The 23075-nt window shown below is 53.5% G+C and overlaps 5 protein-coding genes across 5 annotated transcripts; 3 read left to right on the top strand and 2 right to left on the bottom strand.

The window, feature by feature from the left end:
- Positions 1-4144: 4144 nt before the first annotated feature.
- V2A60_002689 (uncharacterized protein) lies at positions 4145-6967 on the bottom strand (the record flags this gene model as incomplete). Its single annotated transcript, XM_083254036.1, has 1 exon — positions 4145-6967. One exon carries the CDS (start codon positions 6965-6967, stop codon positions 4145-4147), a length of 2823 nt encoding a protein of 940 aa, XP_083110162.1.
- A 5369-nt stretch (positions 6968-12336) lies between these two features.
- V2A60_002688 (urea carboxylase-associated family protein) lies at positions 12337-13507 on the top strand (the record flags this gene model as incomplete). Its single annotated transcript, XM_083254035.1, has 3 exons — positions 12337-12589; positions 12752-13201; positions 13293-13507. 3 exons carry the CDS (start codon positions 12337-12339, stop codon positions 13505-13507), a joined length of 918 nt encoding a protein of 305 aa, XP_083110161.1.
- Positions 13508-13693: 186 nt separating this feature from the next.
- On the bottom strand, positions 13694-14933 carry V2A60_002687 (proteasome regulatory particle base subunit RPT6; the record flags this gene model as incomplete). Its single annotated transcript, XM_083254034.1, has 2 exons — positions 13694-14628; positions 14699-14933. 2 exons carry the CDS (start codon positions 14931-14933, stop codon positions 13694-13696), a joined length of 1170 nt encoding a protein of 389 aa, XP_083110160.1.
- A 1858-nt stretch (positions 14934-16791) lies between these two features.
- Positions 16792-20194, top strand: V2A60_002686 (calcium:hydrogen antiporter; the record flags this gene model as incomplete). Its single annotated transcript, XM_083254033.1, has 3 exons — positions 16792-16954; positions 17011-19712; positions 19766-20194. The coding sequence occupies 3 exons, from the start codon at positions 16792-16794 to the stop codon at positions 20192-20194; spliced, it is 3294 nt and encodes a 1097-aa protein (XP_083110159.1).
- Positions 20195-20888: 694 nt separating this feature from the next.
- V2A60_002685 (major facilitator superfamily domain-containing protein) lies at positions 20889-22530 on the top strand (the record flags this gene model as incomplete). Its single annotated transcript, XM_083254032.1, has 3 exons — positions 20889-21168; positions 21259-21356; positions 21418-22530. The coding sequence occupies 3 exons, from the start codon at positions 20889-20891 to the stop codon at positions 22528-22530; spliced, it is 1491 nt and encodes a 496-aa protein (XP_083110158.1).
- Positions 22531-23075: the final 545 nt, after the last annotated feature.

Genomic DNA, 23075 nt, shown 5'->3' with positions numbered 1-23075 from the left:
TTGTTGGCGAGAGGTACGGTGAGGGAGAGCGGGTGGGAGATGGAGAGAAAGAGAAGAGAAGAGAAAGAGGGTTATAGAGCGAGAAAGAAAGAGAGAGAGAGAGAGAGAGAAAGACAGGATAACTTGAAAACGCAACAGCAACAATAAGTGAGTACAGTGTTACGAAAGCTAGTCACGGAAGCCGGTGGGTGGTAACTAATCCTTTGGCCAGCAAAGAAGAGACCAGCCGCACTCCTATCTCGTGAAAGAAAGGAGTCGAGAGATGAAATAGTAATGAGGTAGGCTTGCCATACTGGTATGTTATTCATGCAGTCAAATTCTGCAAACCACCACCCCTGTTCTTTCGGTACTCACATCGACGCTGGCGATCGTGTGTATGTGCGTCGGCCCCCCCTCCCCCCCTCCCCTCCATTTTGATTTCCGAGGGCTGTTGGAAACTGTCAAAACAGTTGGGCGCGCATCTCAGTTGAAGCCAACGCCGCCGCCGCTGCTCGTGGACGGATCAAACTATTCAAGAGCCTCCCCCCTTGCTCCTTCGTGGGAACGGTCAGTTCCACATTGTTGTGTTCCGCATGTGCCATTGTTAGCTCCTTGGCTTCTTGATGCCTCCCAAGACCATGCGCTTTTTTTTTTTCCCACTCGCCTCGAACACAGGAATCTTTTTTTTTTCCGCTTCTCGAACAGCGGGGGGGGGATATCAAGCGTCTGATATGGCGTGCGGCTCTTGGCTGATTCCTCAGCCGACCATGTTAAGGGGACTTGCCAGCAAGCCAATAATGGGGAACAATATGAAACTAGAACCGCCAGACCAAAAAAAAAAGGAAAAAAAATTATATCTCGGGGATAACTCTGTTTTTGGTCAGATGGTAAGCCAGTAGAGAGAGCAAGAAAAAATTACCAAATGCCCATGGTCATGCTGGCGAGATTACATCTCCCTGGTCGCGCCAAGGGCAAGCGTCTCTTTGATTTGGGCCGGCAAGGTGAGTATTTTATTAATTACAAGTGATCAAAAACTCGCAAGGGGCCGCGCGCTTCGCATTCTCCCAATAAGCTTTGTGGCTCTTTCTGCTAGCCAAGAAGGGCCGCAATCGCGCGATAGATGAAGAGCCACGGCGCATCCTCTCCGAATGATTCGCCGCAAAGATCTTCAGACAGCGGGCCAATAAGTTGAAGCAAGCTGAACCGTCCTGGGCGCGGGTGGGGGAAGGGGGGAGTTATCAGTACCAGTAAGAAGAGCTCGTGATGCCACTGGCCCATGATGACAGCTACGGCATTGGCATGCATGGAGACAAACCACAATGCGCGCGAGTGATTTGAGTTTTCTCCAGCCGTCTATTCTGCATGTCAAAACCGACCCCCCACAGCCTCTGTTGCCAGCCCAGTTGTATGTATCAAACAATTTGTAATCTGCAGTCCCGTTCCTCGTGCGAGGAGCGCGCCTCTCGCGATGTGACCTGCGTACTTGACTCGCCGGTCATGTACGCCGGTTTCACCTAGATTCGATCCCGTTGTCGTTGCCACGTCTCGGCAGATGTGCGCCTGACCTTGGGCCGTCCGCGCCCTGTCAGCCAACCCCCTTCCCCCCCCAGCCGGGAAAGGAAAATAAAAAAATAAACTATATCTGTGATGATTAACGGCCGATCCTTGTGCGGCGCAGCCAGACTAATAGACGCAGATGCGCAGATGCCATCGTCGTCACGAAATCGGGCGCTATGCTCCGGGTGCCGCTGCGTGAGGCGTGATCGAAAGCAGAAGAAAAAAGAAATAAAAAAAAAGGACACCGGTATAGATACAGACAGCCCTCTGCTCTGTTGCTTCAGTCCCGACTTCCGAAGCTTCCCCCAGCAATCACCGCGTGGTGTCAGCCGTTCATGGCCGAAGGGTGCCGTTCCCCCCAAGGGCCAAGCCCAGGCAGGCCACGCAAACTCGTCCAATGCAAAGGGAGGAGGTGGGTATGAAACCGCATGTGACATACTCTTGGCTCATTCTCACCGTCCACACAATGCCAACGAAACATGGCGGAGATCAAAGCCACGGCGACCCGGAAACGCGCAAGACCGGTCAGCTGCTGAGTGCCGTTGTAGGCTGGGAGATGTGTTTCTCTGGGGTCAACAAGCTTCCTGTGATGCTACGTTGCAGGAGTCGTTCGGTCCTATTGATAAAATCTCCGACTCGACAAAAAAAAGAAACAGCTACGGCTTGGCCATGTGCTCAAATTTTGACAACCTCGAGTCCAGCAGCTGGTTCAGCTGGGTTGTGGACTGAGGCGGATGTTGACTTATGCAAGACTGCCTTGGATACAGGTGGGAGCCAAGGTTCGTGTCTCTGACGGGGGTTGATTATGTGTTTGAGAAGAATAGCACACCATCCTGTAGTGACCGTCGAAGAGTATTCGACGGGTTACTACGGTAGGTAGCTCGCGATTAAGGTCTCAGTTAGCCATGGCACAGCTTCCCATACCAGCTCTTCATTCGTCTCCCAATCTTGAGCCATTGGAAGTTTACGTGTAATCCGCATCAATGGCTAGAGAATATTCTACAAGAGTAGAACGGTGTTTCTATCAAAAGCTGGTCAAGACCAGCCAATAGCACATGCAATTCGGCATTAATGCCGCCGCAACAGCGGCGCATAGTACACACCTTCCCCGGAGACAATGTGGAGTTGGGCGGTATCTCGTTTCTCACCCGAGGGCGACGCACAGAGGTAGTACTGAAATCACTTCAACGTTACCGAATTCCTCGGCCGATTTGAACCATTCACCAGCCTTGGCGTCGAGCCCGCGAGCAATACTCCGGAGCATGATAGCATGTGTCTACCGTCACGTCAGCCCGTAGCAGACTGAAACAGCTCAGCAGTACCATGATAAACAAGGACAGGGGTTCCTCGCAAATTGTGATGGAAGCCTCGGATTGGCTATAGGCATGTATGTAAGTGGTGACCTCCCAGCTTTGTTGCCGTGCTTCCAGTCCGAGCAGAAGAGACGTAGAAAGAAAGCGGCAGCAAAGATTATTACAATACAAAGTCTTCCAAGGCTTCAATTTTCAAAGTGGTCATGTCCCAGAACAAAGAACCACTAAACAAGAACCCTTTTACCTTTACAAGATCGATTTCCTCACTATGGGCAGATGGGTGGCTTGTATATCTGTTGTTGAGGCGAAAGGTGGCGAGATTCTCCCGTGTCCATGCATACTTATTCATCTGGGACCGCCACTCTTGCCTTGAATGCCTCCGTTTCAGCCTGCTTCAAGCTTTTTTGAAGCGAAAAAGTCTCGAGTGCGAAGCCAAGCCTGCGCTTCACATGGCGTCATGCTCCTCCGCACAATGAGTGGCTGACAGCACAAGGACTTTTCCAAGCAGGCGTGCTGTAGTGAGAGCAGTCAGTTACGTACAGTAGTCAATTAAACAAAAAGCACACCTACACCAAAGTCACAGATCCCCGGTCTTGTAACAATCGCATCCAAAGAGGCAGTGACAGATGACCAACAGAGCACGCCTTGGCGCACGCACCTCCGATGAGCCCGCTCTGTACTGCGTTTGCGTGCGTCGCCAAACGCCTTGGGTAGAGACTGGGGACACGAGTAAAAAAAGAGAAGCAAAAAAAGAAAAAAGGAAATGTACAGCACCCGGTGTTCGCTGGTCGTCACCGACCCAACTACTAATCTGGCGCTCAAGTGTTTTTCTATCGGAGATCGGACGGGATCCAGAATTTTCACTCGGCTGTGGCCGTACATGCTAGGGATGTGAACTTATTTCCCTGATAAACCATAGTCAGGTATAAATTTTCTTGGTAGAGCATTATCCCGTCCATCCATGTCTAATGAGCCCTTGGTCTTGGAGTGTTTGGCAATGTGTAAAAGTACAATTAACAGCAGAGGCTATATAAGACCCAACTATTATATCCCCATGCTTATTCTACTCTGTTTCCGCAGAGTTCTCTGGGTGATTTTTCCGTCCCTCAATCTTTTTTATCATTTCGTGTGTACATACAAGGAAAGATTAGCAAAAAAAAAAAAACACGAGCCACTGTAGTATGCATATTCGCTCGCTATACATGACGAGGCTCCGTTGGAAAATTCAGTTGTGATAACGCCGTGCTCGCCATTCCATGTTGTTTTGTCGTTCCTCCTCCATTATACATCTCTTTTTAATGAGGTAGAGTCAGCGTCAAACTACCGCTGCGCTTGCGTCCGGCCATGACGCTGGCCGTTCTGCCCTGCATGCAGTGCATCCATTCCAAAACAGTTTCGTAGCAGAGCACGTATTGCCGCAGGCTCTGCACTGTGCTGAGACGCTGCTGTCGAAAGTCTTGGACAGTTTCTTGAATCAAGTCGACAGATTCGTCATTCAGCCACTTTGTGTCAAGTTCCGCCGACTTGCGCTGCTGATGGGGCAAGTTGGCAATTTGGTCAGTCACGGAACTCGGGTTCACCTGAAAGTACGAGTCAAACCCGGACTTGGGTGAAAACCCGTCAGCAGGGTTCATCATTGTCACGTCGCCTTCCATATCCTTGACAACAATACCGGTGAGATCTGCCTGGCGCTTCCGCTTCAACATATCAACGACACTGTCCACGGTACAGAAAGCGCCAGTACGACCGCAGCCAGCCGAGCAATGAACCAGCATGGGACGACAATTCTTGTCGGCTTCTGGCTCTTCTTGCCAGGCAATGGTTGCGGCGCCTTCCAATCCCTTGTGCGACCCCACAACAACGCTGGTCTCGACGGGCATAGCAGCACGCTGCATCACATTGGCCAGTTCTACGAGCGCAAGCAAGTGCGATGGCTTAGCGGGCGTTCCGAAGTCGGGCCACCCAGGAAAGTGCAGGTGTGTAATCTCACGCATGGGTGCAAACGGATGAGACGCATGCGAGAGCGCAAACTTGCGAATGATGACATGTGGTGCTTCTTCCGTAGGCGAAAGGCTCGGGATCGCCTCGAATGCTGTCGTGGTGTTGGCTCGGCGCCGGCCGCGCTCCGATGAGTTAGAAGTCGTTGTGTTGTTTGGCTCGGATCTATATTTCTCCACGTCCAACGACGCCTTTTTCTCAGACAAGGGCCGCAACCGGATCGGGCCAAATTCGCGGTCTTCCCAGTACGGATGGCATTTCAATTGCCCGCCCTCCGTCGTTGCTGTCAGCATCACAATAACACGAACATCCTGGTCCCATACGACAGACCAAAAGTCTTCGAAAGTAGATGGCAGTGGACCCTGCGTGGCAATGTACTTCTTGTTGGTGCGCGAAGCAGAGAGGTTGCTGGCATTGACATAGTCGCAGCAGCCTGATGGCTTGTTTTCCAGGCGGACTCTGCTGTGCTCAAACGGGAGAATATCCTTGTATCTGTTCTTGACTCCCTTTTCCACACCACATAGCTGAACATGACTCGCAGACCGTGCGTTGTTTGGGTTGAATGCGGCATACGCTCCCCTCATACGAGACTGCTCTTCTTGCTCAATGTGGAGGAATTTGTCGGACACCTTTTTGCCGTGGTCTCTAGGCGAAGCGGCCTCACGCAGCCAAGTAGGAAGCGAAGAGGTCTCGAGGCCTTCGGGCAGGTGGACATCAAATTGGCCGACACCATCTGCGAGATCCATATTCTGGCGGATGTTGGAGAAGAACGGATTAGGTTCCTGCATGCTAGAGGGTAGCATTACACCTCCGATGACAGGGGCAATGGCGTTGCTATCCGAGGTCGCAGAATGCGACTTTGTGGCTGGTGCCTCGGCCGGCTGGTTGTCAACGTAGCTGGGAAATGACTGACGGAAAAGACTGAACCCTCCTCGAAGAATAGCGGTTTTCCCGGAATAATTCGTCGTGGTGAACTTTTTCACCATGCTCTGGGCTGTAAAGGCATCGCGGTTGTCGGAAGCATTAGTGTCGTAGACAATGATCCATTGCATGTCTCTCCAGCGGTTGAACTTTGTCGAATTGATACTGTCCTGAAATGTTTGCTGGAGCTTCTCAATGCCAAAGGTAGCGCGCTTCAGCAGTGTTGTGGGAATGCAGAGATTAAGGGCCGTTTTGATGCGGCTCTGGGAGAAATTTTGAACCGAGCGAACATCAATAAGTAGAATACCGTTCATATCACTTGTTTCCATTATGTTGACGAGCTGGTCGCCGGAGATGAGCGGGCTTTGACCATTGTCGAGCTTCATTGGCACCGTGGAGGCTCGCGCTAGATTACCAATGCTTGGCGCAGATCTTCGCGGCTTAGGCTCGTGAAGCGACAGCCGTGAGTCGTGGCCATTCTCTGACGACGTTATCACATCAGGTGGCGGCTGCTGGGCGTTTGCTTCTTCGATTGGAAGCGGAGATGCAACCTGCGGGGGAGCTGCAATCTGGGGTGGCTTCAAAGACGCATCAGAGTTGCGTTTTGAGTCGAGTGACACGTACGCAGAATCATGTAGGCTGCTCTGGTCGGCGTCAGGTTTCTTTATAGGGCCCATGTCGGCGCGTATTCTGTTCAGGGCCAATCGGAATGACGACGGCTCACTGGTCGGCTCATGGTTATGGGAATGCCAGCGAGCCGGCCGAGGACGGGCCATGTGTGCAGACGACGAGGGAACATGACTAGTCGTGGGCAGGGCAAAGGAAGGGCCACGGTTGCGGTCTGCCTGCCTTTTGAACGCTTCGAACTCGGAGTTGGGTTCGAGGGGGACTGTCTTGGGCAGAGCGGCGGCGAAAGACTTGATTGAGGAGCCTGCGGGGCTCCAATTATCTTTCCCGGGGGCTGAAGAGTCAGCTCCTTCGATGTTGGAGTCGATGACGAGGCCAAAGTAGTTGGGACTTGATGCGCGTGCCTGTGGTCGACGGTTGGGAGAGCCTCTAGGCGGGTGGCTCTGGCCAACAGAGCAAGCGGCGCGGGGCGAAGTGAGGGGTGTCGTCGATTTCGTCACGGTTCGTGAAGGTCGTCTAGATAGATTATGGGGGCTTGATACCCCAGGGGTTCGTGCAGTGTGAGCCGTCATAGTGTAATGTACAGACATTAGGGCAATGTTTGGCTAGTGAAAGTAAGTATTAAAATATGGGGAAGCCAATCAGCTTCAAAATTGGCCGAAGGAGAAGCCTCAAAAGTCCATGGCTCTAATGAACAAGTCTCAGAGGGATGAAGAAGAGAAGCAAGTTGTCGCGTGCGGTGTCGCAGTCACAATGTAGGTTGTCGGTTTGCAGGGTTCAGCCTGTGACGTAACGCCGGCGAGGGAGGCGGTGGCGAGAGACGGAAGAGGGCGGAGCCGCAGAGGCGAACGAGATCCGACGCAACAGGTAATGAGCAGCGGCCAGCGACGAATGTCTCCTTCAAATGCTGAAGAGAAGCAAGACGAAATATATGCCCCTCGTCTTCTTTCAGAATGAGTTTGAGACGACAAGGAGAAAGGGCGAAAGGGGTGAGTGGGAAGAAAAACAAGGGTTCCCAATATGGGCCTGTCGAGTGGCGTTTTTTTCGTCTGTGCTGTGTCGGAAGTGGTAACCCGGGGGTGCTGACCAAGGGATATTGATTCAGACAGCAGATGATTCCACGACAGACGGTACAAGCACAGCGTCGAGCAACACGGGATGTATTAGTTATACGATCAGGTAGCGAGCGGGTGGATGGTAGATGCAGGTGCACGCTGCAGGACACGGCAGCGGTGCAGGGAGGCGGAGGCTAATGCAATGGGCTGGCGAATGGCGCGTGAAGGGGGAAAGAGACGACAATCGAAGAAACGACACAGCAAGTACGGAGTAGATGCCGTACAGAGAGTATCCCTAGGAGACGCCGCAGCCGGAATGAGGAGCAAGACGGCTCGTAGGACCACGAGCAGCTCTGACCGTGTAACTAGCGAGAAGAAATATCCCTGTGCGCTGTATGTTTGTGTGCGAGTGGGCAGACTGACTGTAAGTACTAATAGTAAGACGCTGCCAGCAATCTCTTGCTTGGAAATAGGATGGGGATGGGCGTTTATTAGGCTGTGTGGGAACAGAAGTGTCAACCACCCTGGCACCGCCGCACCACTAACTTATTAACGGCAAGTCTTATCTGGCACTTCGGTCATGAGCGGGTAAAATGGTGCATGATGATGGCCGCCAGATGACGATGGCCTGGAGACAACAAGGGAGGGCCTGGACTTGCTGCGATGCAGGGTCCTCGAGTCGGTCCACTCGTTTTCTATTTTATATACGTATTTCTATGTTATACGAGGCCGACCAAGAAAATTTGGAAAGAGAAATGGAGACGAGACTCAGGATTCCAAGGTAGAGCAGAGTCACCCTGGAATCGCCAATGAGACAGGAAACGTTTTGGAGAGGGGGGGGGGCCGACGACAGAGGCGTCGTGATAAAGGATCCAGTATACCTTACTGTCTCTTTCTGAGTACGTGCGAACCATCCTACGGCCGTCGCCCAAGTAGCGACCAGGTATCCAGTAAACAGGAAACAGAATATTGCCCCCATGGAAGGACAAGGGGGGCGGGAACGGGCAAGTCAGGGCGTCGCAAAAAGGCGTGGGAGACAGGGGCAGGGGGGGAGGGCACGAACTAAAACAGGGCACTTAACCCGGGTTGAGATCTGGGCCAGGCCGGTTCGAGTTTCTGGAGCCAAAGAAGAAAGAAGGAAGAAAATCTTGGCTTTGTGGGAATGAAGAAAGCAAGATTTTGGCGTGAGAGAATAACTGGGTCGTTAAATGGTCGGTCCAACAGAGCGGAATGGAGTGGTCTGGCATAATGCTGTAGTATTCGATTCATAAGAAGAGATTATATAGAATCGGAATCGTGAGATGAACGGGTTGCGGAATGTGAACTCGTTCCTTGCGAAGAGTGTAAGTTGCTTGTCTTATAACCCATCAGCCATCTACATGTATATGAGCCATCTCTCCGTACATGGATAGAGCATTGAGAACCTTTGTTTCGCAAGGAAACCCCCATTCGTAGTTGCAGAAGATTTCCGACAAACTGCAGTGGTTTTCCGCGAACCTACGTGATTACTTACTGGGTTTACATATACTCGCACAAGAACAACAAGCGAAACGCAGCAAGCTATCAGTAATAGACAGGTACTTGAGCGGTACCTGCAACAGTCGCGCGCGCCGGGCGCCCGCCCATTAGGTCATTGTAGCGGTGGAGGGGCCCAATGCGGAAACTGATTGACGCGGCGCAGAGCAGATCGAGCCAAGCCAAGGGAGCCGGGCTGGAAATAGAAGGGCCCAGAACGACGGCCGACATGCACGGGTTGACCGGTGAAAGAGTAACACAGCTTGGTTCAGTTCAGTATCTCTCTCTCTCTCTCTCTCTCTCTTGCGCCTTTTGTCTTCCCCCTATTCCTCCTCGAGCTACAACCTTTTCACAGAAACAAGCTTCCACTCGGCTCCGATCCACTCACAAGCGTATGTGTGTGTGTGCCCGTTGCCAGAACTTGACCCGGCTGCGGCATCCTAGGCCCTGTATAGTTTAAACATGGGCCGCTATACTTAGTTTCTGTCCCTCTTGTGACGTAGCGTCTTCGGCGCACGTACTCCGTACAACACCTGTACTCAGTAGGCTGTAGCTCCGAATCGTATCCCCCCCCCGAAATGCTTGGGCCACCCGCCATCACGTCATAGTGTCCCGGCCGGCGAGGTCCAGAACGTCCTGCCTGACTCGGCTGGATGGTCTGTTTTGGCCACGAGAAGTCTCTTCATCTCATTCTTGACCTCTTGGATTAAGTAGCTTCTCCGGAGAGCCACCCGGTAATTTCTATCCTAAATTGGAAGCGGTAATTGCTTTTGTCTTGGCGCGTGAATCTCGCTTTTCTTTTTTTAAACCATTGTCTCGCCTGTAGGGGTGAACCCCCCCCCCCCCCCCCGGCCTGACTTCTCCCGTGTAAGAGCTGCCTTGTTGGCCTTTGCCAATGAATAGCCGCCAAAGCCAGTTGGCCAGCAGCCAGCAGCCAAAGATGAGCTTGTCGACATTGCACCAGAACCAGTTATTCCCCGTGTGTTCTCATAACGTGACTACCGCCTGTGTAATCCTAGCCGTGCAGCCTCCGTGCCTTGCGCGACCGACCGCAGGAACGTCCCCAAAATCCAGAATCTCAGTCATTCCCCCGCGGTCTAGACCGTTGCCAATGGCATGCTGGGGGGCTGTCTCGTTGCTTGACAACCTGCTTGTTTGGTGGACGGCGCACTCGCCGTGGCTGCACGGCTTGACGATCGTTTTTGCCCAGGGCTTGTTATTCTCTGTCTTCATCGGCGATGTGTCGATGCCCGATACAAACAAGCCGAATATACTGGATAGCTCGCAAGTACCAATCATTGGACCAGTGAAAACCTCAATAATGTATGCAGGGCAGTAGAGGACATGACAACTCGACACCCGGCACACCACGCCAGCGTCTACTTGCGCTCTGCGTGATGCCAGTTACAAATGCGGGCTGATGCAGCCATGCAAAGAGCGTGATCCTCGCGTGGCTCTTGCATTCTGCAGGAGAGCATCACAAATTTCATTCCCCTTTGCACCAGCCGCCGGCTGGCGTTACACAGGAGGCCAGTCTCTGCGTCCTCTCGGCCATCCCAAGGTAGATGCCCTCGCGATCTGCGCACCGCATAGAGCCACTAGTTACGTTCTCTAATGGTGCTCATGTAATATCTCCTTTGACTTTTGTACTAACGAGCTTGGTCATTACACACTCCTTCGCCCGCCCCATATGTACACCCTGCCCTGGAAAATAAAGCCGATTCGGTGCGCATCCCCTGACCACTTATACAGACGTTGTGTATCACAGTATCACTACCCCGCTGCGTGTCAACGAGGTGCGAGAGACCCCAAGCGGCCAGTCGCAAGTATGCGGGAACAAAATGACATCAGAGTTGCACCAGTTGGCTGCCTAGCCCCGTCCAGACTCTTGCATTTCCACGGGCCTTCAGATGTAAATCAGACGTTCAATAATTGTTGTGCCCACAATCAAGTATTGCATCAAGTCTTAGTTTTTCCTGATATTCAGTGTGCGGAGAGGATTCCGAGATGAACGCTATCGCTCAACAGGACCCTGGATCGTCCCATGACATGCGTTTTTTTGCATCTAATCCATCTTTGGAAGTCTCATCCGTTCACCTTACCCCATTATCGATTACCCGTGTGGTAATATTGATGTTTTTTTCCTGTTTTTCCTACCTGCGCCTACCAGTAATCTATCCCAACGGGCATATTGCCCCGCCACCAACAATGGCAAGCTTTTTATACGAACCAAACCTGACCTTTGGGAACAAATAGTTGAAAATCAATAGAAACTCAGATATTACAGGTCGCCGACCAGTGACCACCATGTGTCGATCAGAAGCTCTAGAATATGGTCTGAATGTGGTCTCGTTCGTTCTATCCACTTAGTCTCCCCCTCCATGCTCGTCTTCCTTGATTTAACCCTGCATGTTTCAGTGGCACAGAGCCAACCACGCGACCAGCTTTCCTCGATCCAGGTCGTTGTCTATCAAACCTGCTTCGGACAGGTGTCAAGTTTCCAGAAGATTAAAAATAAAGCATGACAGATGTTTATTTGCCGAGCCCTTACTCGATTCGTCCAAAATGCTATCCAATTACATAGCCTGCAATATAGTTGCGCGCTATGACCTGACGAAGCTCGTCCATCCAACATAAATGTCCGTGTAGTTTTCATTTGTTTTTGCTCTTCCAATAGCCATGTGGATATTGTTGCTAGATTCGAGCGTCTCAAGCATTCCACCAGATGGTTGCCAAGTGTAGAGGTTGAGCCTCCCTTCCAGCCAAGCTTTTTATTCTTCTGCTTATCAGTTGGTTACCAGGAACCGAGTGTTCTTGGCTTACATGTTTTGAGAGTGGTTCAGCACGTCTTTGTACGTGCCTTTGCAGGCCAACATCCCATGACCCAATTCCCTGTACTTGTTTTCCAGGAGTCTATATGACTACCCACCGCCGTCAACCCACCACCCACTAACTAGTATGCGGAGGGCGCATCACTCAGTCTACACTGGCCAGGTGGTACGCCATTATTTCTCAGTCAAGCACTTTGCAAATGATGATTTGCAGGATTCAGCGTGATACTATCAACTCGGGCCCTTAAACAGTAGATAAATTGCAAGGAAAGAAATGATGAAGAAATCAGACTTGCCTTTGGCATGTCGTCAAAAACATGAAACCCCCGCAACAGCCGTTGGGTGGAACCCCAGATCCTCCCGACCTCGGTGTTCCAACGCCGCGCTCTAATTGCCAAAGGGGAATAAAAACTTTGCAGCATGGAGAACGACAAGACTATCGATAATATTCATCTTGAACATATCACAGTGTCAAGCTTTGATGCACCAGACTTGCAGTTTACCTGGCTCGGAAAAGGAAGAAGAAAAAGACCCATTAACATGTCTCAGCCCGGCCCCGAAGCGTCGGCCGAGGAGCGCCGGCAGGCCCGGAAGCCCATCCCCAAGCCCGTCCCGGCCTACTTGCCCACGGCCGGGTCGCCTCTGACGGTCGACAAGACGGCCTATGATGCCATTCAGGGCGCGGATCGGGTGCTCATCGAAGAGTTTACCATTCCCATCCGCTCCGGCAAGGCTTGGGAGGTGCCTGCAGGCTGCGTCGTGCGCATCACCACGCCCGAAGGGCCGCAAGTTGGTACGTCTTTTTCCAACCCCAATGTGCAAACTCTGTTCCGCTTCCTTCCCCCCCAGTATTCCAATTATCGATGCCGCTATCGGGAAAAAAAATATGCACATCGTTCTCTCTTTGCCATCGTTTGTGTTCCAAGCTAATCGTGGCTGCGCGCGCGCGCGCCAGGCGACCTCAACATCTGGAACCGGCACAACCCGCGGGAGCGCTTCTGGGCCTCACGCACGCGGCAGCTCCACGCGACGCACGTCTCCACGCACGACCGTCTGTGGTCCTGCCTGCCGTACATGCGGCCGCTCGCCACGATCGTCCACGACAGCCTGGCGTGGTACGGCGAGGACGAGCACGGCGGCCGCGTGCACGACCTGCTGGGCACGCGCTGCGACCCCTACGTCAACGCCGTGCTGGCCGGCGCGCAGTACGACTTCCACTGCCACTCCAACCTCGCGCGCGCCGTCGCGCCGTTTGGCCTCGCCGAGAGCGACGTGCACGACGTCATCAACATCTTCCAGGTCACGGGGCTGGACGCCGACGGCCGGTACTTCATGAACCCCTCGCCTGCCCAAAAGGGCGACGCACTCGAGTTCCTAGCAGAGCAGGACCTTTTAATGGCGCTGAGTATGTCCAGCCACGGGTGCAGATTCCCTGGGATCCCAGGGAATCTTCTAGCAATAGTGCCGTGCCTGTCCGTTCGGCTAACTTTGCATAGGTACTTGCCCTGGCGGTGACCTGTCGGCATGGGGCTTCGGCAGTGACAGTGAGCAGGAAATGATCAAGTGCTGCCGTCCGCTTCACGTTCAGGTGTTTAAACTAAAGGATGATGAGCTGCTTGGACGGGTCGGGTGGAAGCCTGCTGTAGTATCGGCGTATAAGGGCATGCACGGCGTCTTTTCGCCCGTGGGAGAGCCCACTCAGCGCAAATAAAGACTTAAAGAGTTGTAGATTAACCGAATCACAAAAGGCAGTATATACGCTCCAATGGATCGCCCTGTTGACTATTGGTACAATAAGCTATCCTTACATCATCAAAGCTTCTACGGTCGCGAAACCCATAATCGCATCATCTCGTTTCCTTGGCACCCTATGTATGCAGCAGCCCAGCGCACCCAATTATTTCCAGAGCTTACCGAGTGACACTTCCTTATCATCGTGCTTGTTGAGAATCTTGGCCGTGGCCAGCTCAAAGTCCTCTTGTGTAACATGTACTCTGCGCTCGCGGAGGGCGTACATGCCAGCCTCGGTACACACACCCTTGAGTTCGGCACCGGAGCAGCCATTCATCTTCTCTGCAATCTTGGTCAGATTGATGCCACGCGTCAGGTTCATCTTGCGGCTGTGAATTCGCAGGATATCGGCTCGGGCCTCCACACTAGGGGGCGGGAACTCGATTTTGCGGTCGATACGGCCGGGTCTCAGCAGAGCGGGGTCGAGGATGTCGAGACGGTTAGTGGCCATGATAATCTTGATGTTCTTTGTGGGCTCGAAACCGTCGAGCTGGTTGAGAAGCTCCAACATTGTTCTTTGGACTTCGGAGTCGCCACCAGAGGAACCCTCAACACGGGAGGAACCGATAGAGTCGATTTCGTCCATGAAGATGATGGATGGCGCGTGCTCACGCGCCATGATGAAGAGTTCACGAACCATGCGGCTACCTTCACCGATGTATTTTTGCACGAGCTCGGAGCCTGAGACACGGATGAACTTGCACGCCGTGTGATGGGCGACGGCTCGCGCCAAAAGGGTCTTTCCGGTACCTGGGGGGCCGTAGAGCAAGACACCCTTGGGTTGTGCGATACCGAGCGACTCGAAGAGTTCGGGGTGCTTGAGACCGAGCTCGATGACTTCCTTGATTTCCTTGATTTGTTGGTCGAGGCCACCAATCATATCGTATGTGCTGTCAGGAACCTTTTCGACCATCATGAGGGAGACGAGGGGGTCGACTGAGGATGGCAGCATCTTTTCGAGCTTGTAGCTGTCGGATAGAAGTGTGACGCGCTTGCCAGCGGTGAGCTTGGATACGTCGACATTGTCGGAAATATCAACAACTACTGTGCGTTAGTATGATTGGCTGCATACATGCGCGAGCGCGCATCAAGTCGAAAACATGAGCCATACCATATTTGCCTTCAGGGTGGACCTTGACAAGGACCTTCTTGGTGCCCATGACCTTGACGACCTCGCCGACATAGGAGCCTGGTTGTTGCAGCAGACCGAGCTCTTCTCTGAGTAAGCGCACGCGCGAGTTGTAGTCGTTGCGCTGAGCTTCGAGGCGTCGAAGGGCAGCCTGTCCCTTGAGAATCTCAAGCTTCATGGCCTCGATCTTGTTGTGATAGTATTCGTCGAGCGCCATGATGACGATTGGGGCCGCTAGGCAGTGTGTTGACGCGTGGAAAGCAGAAGGCGAGATTTGGAGGAGAATAGAGGGTCTAATTCATACGTCAGAGTGTCGATGTAGTTTGAAAAGGCCAGCGAATAGAGGCAATCGCAAACGCGGACGTTGGATGCTGGGATGGCGGATGGATGGCGGGTGGTTAGCGAATCTAGGTGGCAAGGCTACACAGCTCTCTCGTAAGCGCACGCAAAGGGTTGGCGCAGTGCGTGGCTGCGAGTTGCCTGCTTGCCTCACCCAAGCGGTGGTGCGCGGGAGGAAAACCGCGGAGAAAGCGTTTTGCCGAACTCCGGGTTAGGCTTTGGGTTTGGGTTGTCTAGCTGGCCATGATCACAAACAAACAACCCAATAAGTTTGCACGCCCCCGCGCAGAAACCTTGGTTTGCTGGCGCCAGTGGTGGCTCAAAGTATTTTTGATAAATCCAGGTAGTTTTTTTTTGTCTTTTTCTTTTTCTCTTTTTCAAAGTATAACGACGAGGTAGTTGAAGGGAGCCTTTCGTCGGTATGCGCGGTCTGCTATATCCCCCACTTATTAGCTGGTCACCTAGAGGGAGCTCCAGTGGCCTGTTTAGCGTATGCAAGCGCTGGAAGGCGCTATTACGGGGAAGCTTCGGTCAGTACGGATACCACGGCGATCGCTGCATTCCAGGCAATCACATCTCAGATATACATTAGTCGGGATGCAGAGCTTGGCAAATAACAAGATCTTGGCTGGCTTGTCGAAACGAAAGGAGGCTTGCAAGAAAAACATACATGCAGTAAACAAGTGACAAGACCTTTTGACCTAGCTCAAGCACCATTACTGCCAAACTCAGTACCAGCCACTGCTTGCGCGCTCCCTTGCACGGCATCATCACACACAACGAGCATTAAAGAGTGGCCGAGAGTGGTTGAATATAGCTGCATCATACTCCGACCGACTCCTTCGACTCCCGCTTGCAGCGTGGCCATATCTTGTGCCGCATGACGCGCCGCGCAGGTCGTATTGCATCTGCGCCAAGCGGCACGAGGCCGTGGCTGGCATCACAAGCATGCAACACTCATTCTGAACAATGGAAGCGCTGAAAAAAATGAAGGACAGATATTAGTTGGACTTTTCTTCTGGGCATCCCCCTTTTATAGTGTCTCTTCTCTCTTCTTCATCGTTGAAAAGCCATGTACTGTCCATAATTGCGGTCGCCCTGACTGCCCTCATTTCCTCACCTCCAGCTACCTACTCAGTAAGGTATCCTTCGAAGGGCAAGTGCCGCCCTTTTAACTAGGATCGAAGACGTTGCTCCAACCAAAGGAAGCTCTTTGCGTCCAGTTGATAAGAAATAAACACAAACAATCTCAGCAGCCTCCTATCCACCCACTCACGGACTCACTACGTGGACTTGCGCTGTATGTGTGTGTGGCCGAAAAAGCTTATCCAGCCCTCTTCTTCTTGTTGCTTTCAGAAAAGTTCTTTTCGCGTCATTACATCATCCATATCAATTTATTCTTTCACCTCCCACAGTGCTCGCTTTATCACCACAGACAGCTCTTGCCGACATTTATCATTCCTTCACTCACCCGCTACACGTCAACATCCTGACCTGTCATCATCCATCACCAGGCCTCCCCGGTCATACCACTCCACCCGGGCTAATAACTCCCAACTAGCTCCGTTTGTTGCGCCACGGTCCTTGCCCAGTTCCTCCAGCTCTTACTTTTCCTCTGCAGCCTATTCGTCATTGGCATTTGCTCGTCTCGTCTACTTCAGACTTTGCGATTCCGCATTGTTTTCGCATTTCGCCGTGGCCTGTTGCCTTGACAAGGCTCTACAGCGTCCGCCGTCATGGAAGACGATCGCGATGCCCGACGTAGGTCCAGCGCGACCTCCCCCATGAGCCGTCGAGCTACCGCCGCTGCCGAATCTTCGACTGCCCGTGATGGCGACGGTCTTTCCGAGAGCTTCCAGTCTACCGACACTGTTCGAAGGCGACCTGAAGGCTCCTACGGTCAGTCTCGTTCTATTCACTGTCTTGCTACTCTTGCCTCTAATGCCCCTTATTAGGTACCATAACAAACACCCCAGAACATCGATCTTCAATGCAAGACCCCCCGCAGACCCCTCGTCAGTCGCAGCCCGGGCGGCCAGCGATTAGCGATCGTACCAAGTCGTTCCCGCGTCCACGAAAGCCCCCTCTGTCCAGACGCCCATCCTCAACTACACCCCATCGCGGCGGGGTATTTTCTGCCCACGACGACGCCCACGAGGTGGAAGCCGATGCTGCTGAGCGAGGATACACCTCCCGGCGACGACAGCCACCCCCGACTACTCTCTCGCGCGTACAGTCTCACCGGAATGAGTCCACTATTGACAATGAACGCAGTGCAACTAGCACCCGTCCCAGCTCTGTCAAGGATGATGACGAGGAGGACAATGATGAGACCGATGAGCACGAACACGAAGACCTCGCGCTGGAAGATCACGTCGACTGTGACTCTGACGGTGACATCAGCGAGGCCGAGAGCTTCACGCTCAAAGATCGACAGCAAGCAATCAACCAGACCCACCCCTTTGGTATCAGGGTCTGGAAGCCTGCTCTATATAAAAAGGACCGTTCCATTCAAAAGTCGGCCGAGGGTGATATTCACTCTTCGCCAGGTGGCAATGTCAACAAATGGCTCGTTCTCTTCAACCTCTTTTGGACCATCTGCTTTGGCTGGTGGATGGCCCTGTTTGCTGCCTTTGGCGCTATCATGTGCCTACTCTTTGCTGCGGCTCCCAGTGGTAGAGAATACGGCCGTGTTCTGTGGGGGCTTTCAGGATATCTATTCTATCCCTTCGGCAAGTATGTCCGTCTGGAGAAAGATGAGCAGTACATGCACGAAGATAGAGATGAGGGTCGCAGCATTTCCGAGTATGAGCAATGGCAAAGCGGCGATTTGGAATACGGTAGACTATTCTTTGGGCCCGAAAGCAACCGATCCATCGTTGGACGCTCGCGGAGCAGTATTGACTCGGAACGCGCCGAGACTGACAGTCTGCTTGGCCGCGGCAGACGCTCCGACAACACCAACGGACGAATGAAGCGACGATTGTTTGGCCGAGGAGAGTGGAATATTGGCCGTGTCATCTTCTTCCTATTTTTCTACTCTCTCATCTCGCCATCCCTTATCATTGTGTCTCTGATTTGCTGGTTCTTCGTCTTTTCGATCCCCATGGGCAAGGTTACCATGCTACTCTTTGATCACTTGCGCCGTCACCCACTTGCTCTTGCTTTTGAGTCACACCTGGATTACACCAGGTCTACCGATGGCCCCGACTCGTCTATTCTTCTCTGTACCTACCGCGCTGTAGGCGTCAAATACTGGAAGTACACCATTGATGGAACCAACATCTTCCTGATCAACCTTATGGCCGTCGTCTTCTTCGTCATTTTTGACTGGGCTGTCCTGGATCGCGTGCTGCATCTGAACACGTTCATTACTGGGCCAGCGTTCCTATTTATTGCGGGGTTGGTCTCCATTATCCCTCTTGCGTACTTCATCGGCCAAGCTGTTGCGTCCATCTCGGCCCAATCTTCCATGGGACTTGGTGCTGCCATCAATGCCTTCTTTGCGACAGTTGTAGAAGTATTTCTGTACTGCGTGGCCCTGGACCAAGGCAAGGGTCAGCTTGTGGAGGGAAGTATCGTGGGCAGCATTTTTGCCGGTATCCTGTTTCTGCCTGGACTTTCCATGTGCTTTGGTGCCTTGAAGCGCAAAACGCAGCGGTTCAACGCCAAATCTGCAGGCGTGACCTCGACTATGCTGCTCTTCGCCGTTGTTGGCGCTTTTGGCCCGACCCTATTCTACCAGATCTATGGCACACATGAACTGCAGTGCCTCGGCTGTGAGGACTTTGGTGACATTGGCGGTCGTCCCGAAGGTCGTGACTGTCGCCGATGCTATTTTTCGCAAGCGCCAGCTCTCGACGACCGATTTTACCTGGAAGCGGTTCGGCCATATTGCTACATGGCCGCGTTTATGCTGTTTTTCTCGTACCTTATTGGCCTCTGGTTTACCCTCCGCACGCATGCCGCTGTCATCTGGAATTACGAAGTGGATGAGAAGCGCCACGAGGACCATCTGCACGCATCCTCGGTTCTACGGCCTTCTCAGCCTTCTGTGGCCGAAACGAGCAGTGCAGACATCCGAGATACTCACCTGTATAAACGAATCCTAGGCCAATCCTTGAAACAAGTTGGCCTTCCGACACAAGAGTCCGGCCGTCAGCCCTCCGTTAGCGGACCGGATACTGCAGCAAACGGGGCACCGAACCCTCTTCACTTTGTCCCACCAAAGAGCACTGGCACCGAGGCCAAGTCACTAGGCAAGGCTGCCGCCGGTCTTGGTCAAGGGGACAACTCTGCGCTCGTTCGCGAAGTGGCGGAGATTGCCGCGACTGCCGCTACTATCGCTTCGCGGGATCGCCATCACAGCCGAAAGCCGTCTTTCGTGCCGCAATCGACCAAGCACACCGCATCCCGTGCAGGTGTCTTTGACGAGGACGGTGCCGGGCAGAGTGCTGCCGGCCACGGTGGGCACGACGCCCCGAATTGGGGCCGTGGAAAGAGTTCATTTATTCTATTGTCCGCCACAATCCTCTATGCTATCATCGCCGAGATTTTGGTAGACACGGTCGACGTTGTTTTGGAAAATTTTGCGATTGATCAAAAGTTTTTGGGCATCACGCTCTTCGCGTTGGTGCCAAACACGACGGAATTTCTGGTAACTTTGAGCCTCCCTTAAGTCATTGACACAGACTGCTAACCAGTGCGCAGAATGCCATTTCGTTTGCTATGAACGGCAACATTGCGCTATCCATGGAGATTGGTTCTGCCTATGCTCTTCAAGTTTGCTTGCTTCAGATCCCGGCTCTCGTGCTGTACTCTGCACTGTACCCGTATAACAGTTCAACCGACAGCGGCGAGGCCTCCATGTACACGTTTTCGCTATTGTTCCCGCAGTGGGACATGGTAACTGTTATTCTTTGCGTGTTCCTACTCAGCTACGTCTATGGCGAAGGAAAGAGCAACTACTTCAAGGGCAGTATTCTGATTCTCACGTACCTGGTTGTCGTGATTGGATATTACTTCAGCGGTTACACGTCGGACGTCATGGGTACGGAACGATTTGATGTTATGGGTGCGAACGGTCAGTATACATCATTCAAGACAATTGGACGCACTACCAAGGGGCGCGCATACTAGAACTGCAAGGTTCTTTTTTTGAAGGCATTGTATTTTCTTATTTCCTAGCGCCAAGCGCGCCGTCTAGCATGTTTAGGTTATCGCAGATATCGGGCGTAATTAATGTTTCTACTGGCAATCAATGTTATACATGACGCAGGCGCGCGAGCTGTAATGGACGCTGTGGCTCACCAAGTAATGTCGTCACAAGGCGCACAGTGCAAGGGTCGCGGCATGAAACCCTAACTTCGTGGATTCTTGGGCCCAAAGAACAAGCCGGTCGGCTCCATAGAAGGTGTCAATGGCGCGCCTTGAGAAATAGTCTTGAGCCCGCCGGAAATCTGGCTCCGACGCCGCCACCGACGCTAAGATGTGAGATTTGTCGCCAAAAGGGCGTAGAAAGGGCTTATTACTGACATGGACATGTTTGGAGCGCTCCACACATTGCCGACTTTCCAGTATGGGCAGGGGCCAAGGAAGCCTTTCACTTTAAAGACGGTCTCTCTATCTTTGATTTCTCTCTTTTTACCTGTCTTTTTTTTCCCTCTCTTTCAGCCAATTGACTTTGTTTAAAGGAGGAAAACGCCCGCGGCACAGTTGGTTATAGTAGCTCGGATTGCAACGCCTCTAAGCACGAATCCACCACTCTCACATAGGAAGGGCCGCACCAGTCCACCGGCGACAACAGACAACACCAATAGGGTAGTGCTTGAAGATGTCAGTTGAACTCCGGCCTATGACGCTGCTTGGCCCAGAGGCAGGCCGCCACGCCACATCCTCGACGGCTCTGGCGCGCCAGGGTCACCCGCCAGGGCAGCTCTCCCAGCACCAACGGAAGGATGACAGCCCGGCGGCGACCCGGCCACCGTCACTGGTGGACGAGGAGGGCGATGGCGGGGACGAGCGGCACGAATTCTCGCTGCCGCCGACGGACTCGGGCAAGGACGCGTGGATGTTTTTGCTGTCGAGCTTTATGATGGAGGCATTTGTATGGGGTATGCGTGTAACAACACACAAACGTCGATAGTGACGGATAGCCCAACTTGTCAGGATAGCGATGTGCTTACAATTTTGCGTGCTTGCAGGGTTTCCGTTTGCCTTTGGCGTCTTTCAGAATTACTACTCTACACATGAGCCGTTCGCCGGTTCGTCTCAAATTGCCGTCATCGGAACCTGCGCCATGGTAATGCTTCTCCTACAGCCCCTACAGCGACCAAGACACTAACTCGTCCGCCTCCTCGCAGGGCATTATGTACCTCGATCTTCCGCTCATCATCGCGCTGCTGCGGCTGTACCCTCGGCAGGCGCGGTACTCGCCCGCCGCCGGCATCGTGCTCATGTGCGCGGCGCTGGGGCTGAGCTCGCTGTCGCAGACGACGACGCACCTCATCGCAACGCAGGGCATCCTGTACGCCGTGGGCGGCTCCATCGCGTACTGCCCGTGCATCCTGTACATGGACGAGTGGTTCGTGCGGCGCAAGGGGCTCGCCTACGGCATCATGTGGTCCGGGACGGGCCTGGGCGGCATCACCACGCCGCTGCTGCTCGAGTTCCTGCTGGGGCGGTACGGGTTCCACACGACGCTGCGCGTCTGGGCGGCCGCGCTCTTCGCCGCCACCCTCCCGCTCGTGTACTTTATGAAGCCGCGGCTGCCGCCCCCCGCGGCGGGCGCGCGCGGCGCGAGCCCGCTCAAGCTGGGCTTCGTCCTGACGCGGACGTTTGCGCTGTACCAGGCGACCAACGTGGTCGAGGCGCTGGGGTACTTCCTGCCGGGCATCTACCTGCCGTCGTACGCGCGCGCGGCGCTCGGCGCGGGGCCCTTCCCCTCGGCGCTGACGCTGCTCGTCGTCAACGTCGCGACCGTGGTCGGGTGCGTGACCATGGGCTGGCTGACGGACCGGCTGCACGTCACGACGTGCATCCTCGTGTCGACGGCGGGCACCGCCGTCGGCACGTTTGCGCTCTGGGGGCTGGGCCGGAACCTCGCGACGCTGTACGCGTTTTGCGCGCTGTACGGCATGTTCGCCGGCGCGTACACGTCGACGTGGCCCGGCATCATGCGCCAGCTGACGACGGCGCCGCCGGGGCGCGGCAGCGGCGGCGAGGAAGGCAGTGGCGGAGGAGGGAGGACCTTTGATCCCATCATGGTGTGCGGGTTCCTCGCGATGGGGAGGGGCATCGGGAACGTGGTGTCGGGCCCGCTCAGCGAGGCGCTGATTGCCAACATGCCGTGGAAGGGCGAGGCCATGGCTGGCTATGGGAGTGGTTACGGGACGTTGATTGCATTTACAGGAACGACGGCGGTGGTGGGGGGAGGTAGTTATTTGTTCAGGAGGGTGGGATGGATGTCGACATAGAACGAGTGCATACCAAGATGAGATACCCAAACTGAGTGTTGTATTCCGCCCGTTTGCCGAGCTCCTTGTGACAAGAGACAGCAGCACAGTTGCCCAAAAACAAGTCCACATGTCGACCGCAGATGAGAGAAGTATTTCTTCTTCACGTCCTAGGCAAGCCTTGGACCGCAATGAAAAAAAGAAAAAGCCTGTCAGACGTCCATCAACACCCACCCTGCCAGCGCGCCCAAAGGCAGACCGCCGACAGGGTCGAGATCATCAAGAAACGAGGCAAGTCGACATGAACCAGCCGAAGCCAGCCAATCACTAACTTGCACATCTCTCTATACAGCAGAGCCCGAGAGCAAAGCCGCCATCCTTGCGGACAGTTCGAGAGGACCAGAAGAACAATTATTCACTCTAGGGTGTCGAGGATATACAATCATCAACCAGGGTGGATTCTGTGGCTCTTTTGGGGAACCAAGAGTTGGGTCGATTACTATAGAAATGATTCTCCTGCAAAGGAGGTTAGCAAGAGCAAGTTCGGGAGGCGTGGAAACGGGCGA

This window comes from Cordyceps javanica, chromosome 2, assembly GCF_051103115.1.
Source record: "Cordyceps javanica chromosome 2, complete sequence".
NCBI classification, from domain to species: Eukaryota; Fungi; Ascomycota; class Sordariomycetes; order Hypocreales; family Cordycipitaceae; genus Cordyceps; species Cordyceps javanica.
Note: the sequence above shows the minus strand (reverse complement) of the source record. Positions and strands in the feature narration are given on the sequence as shown.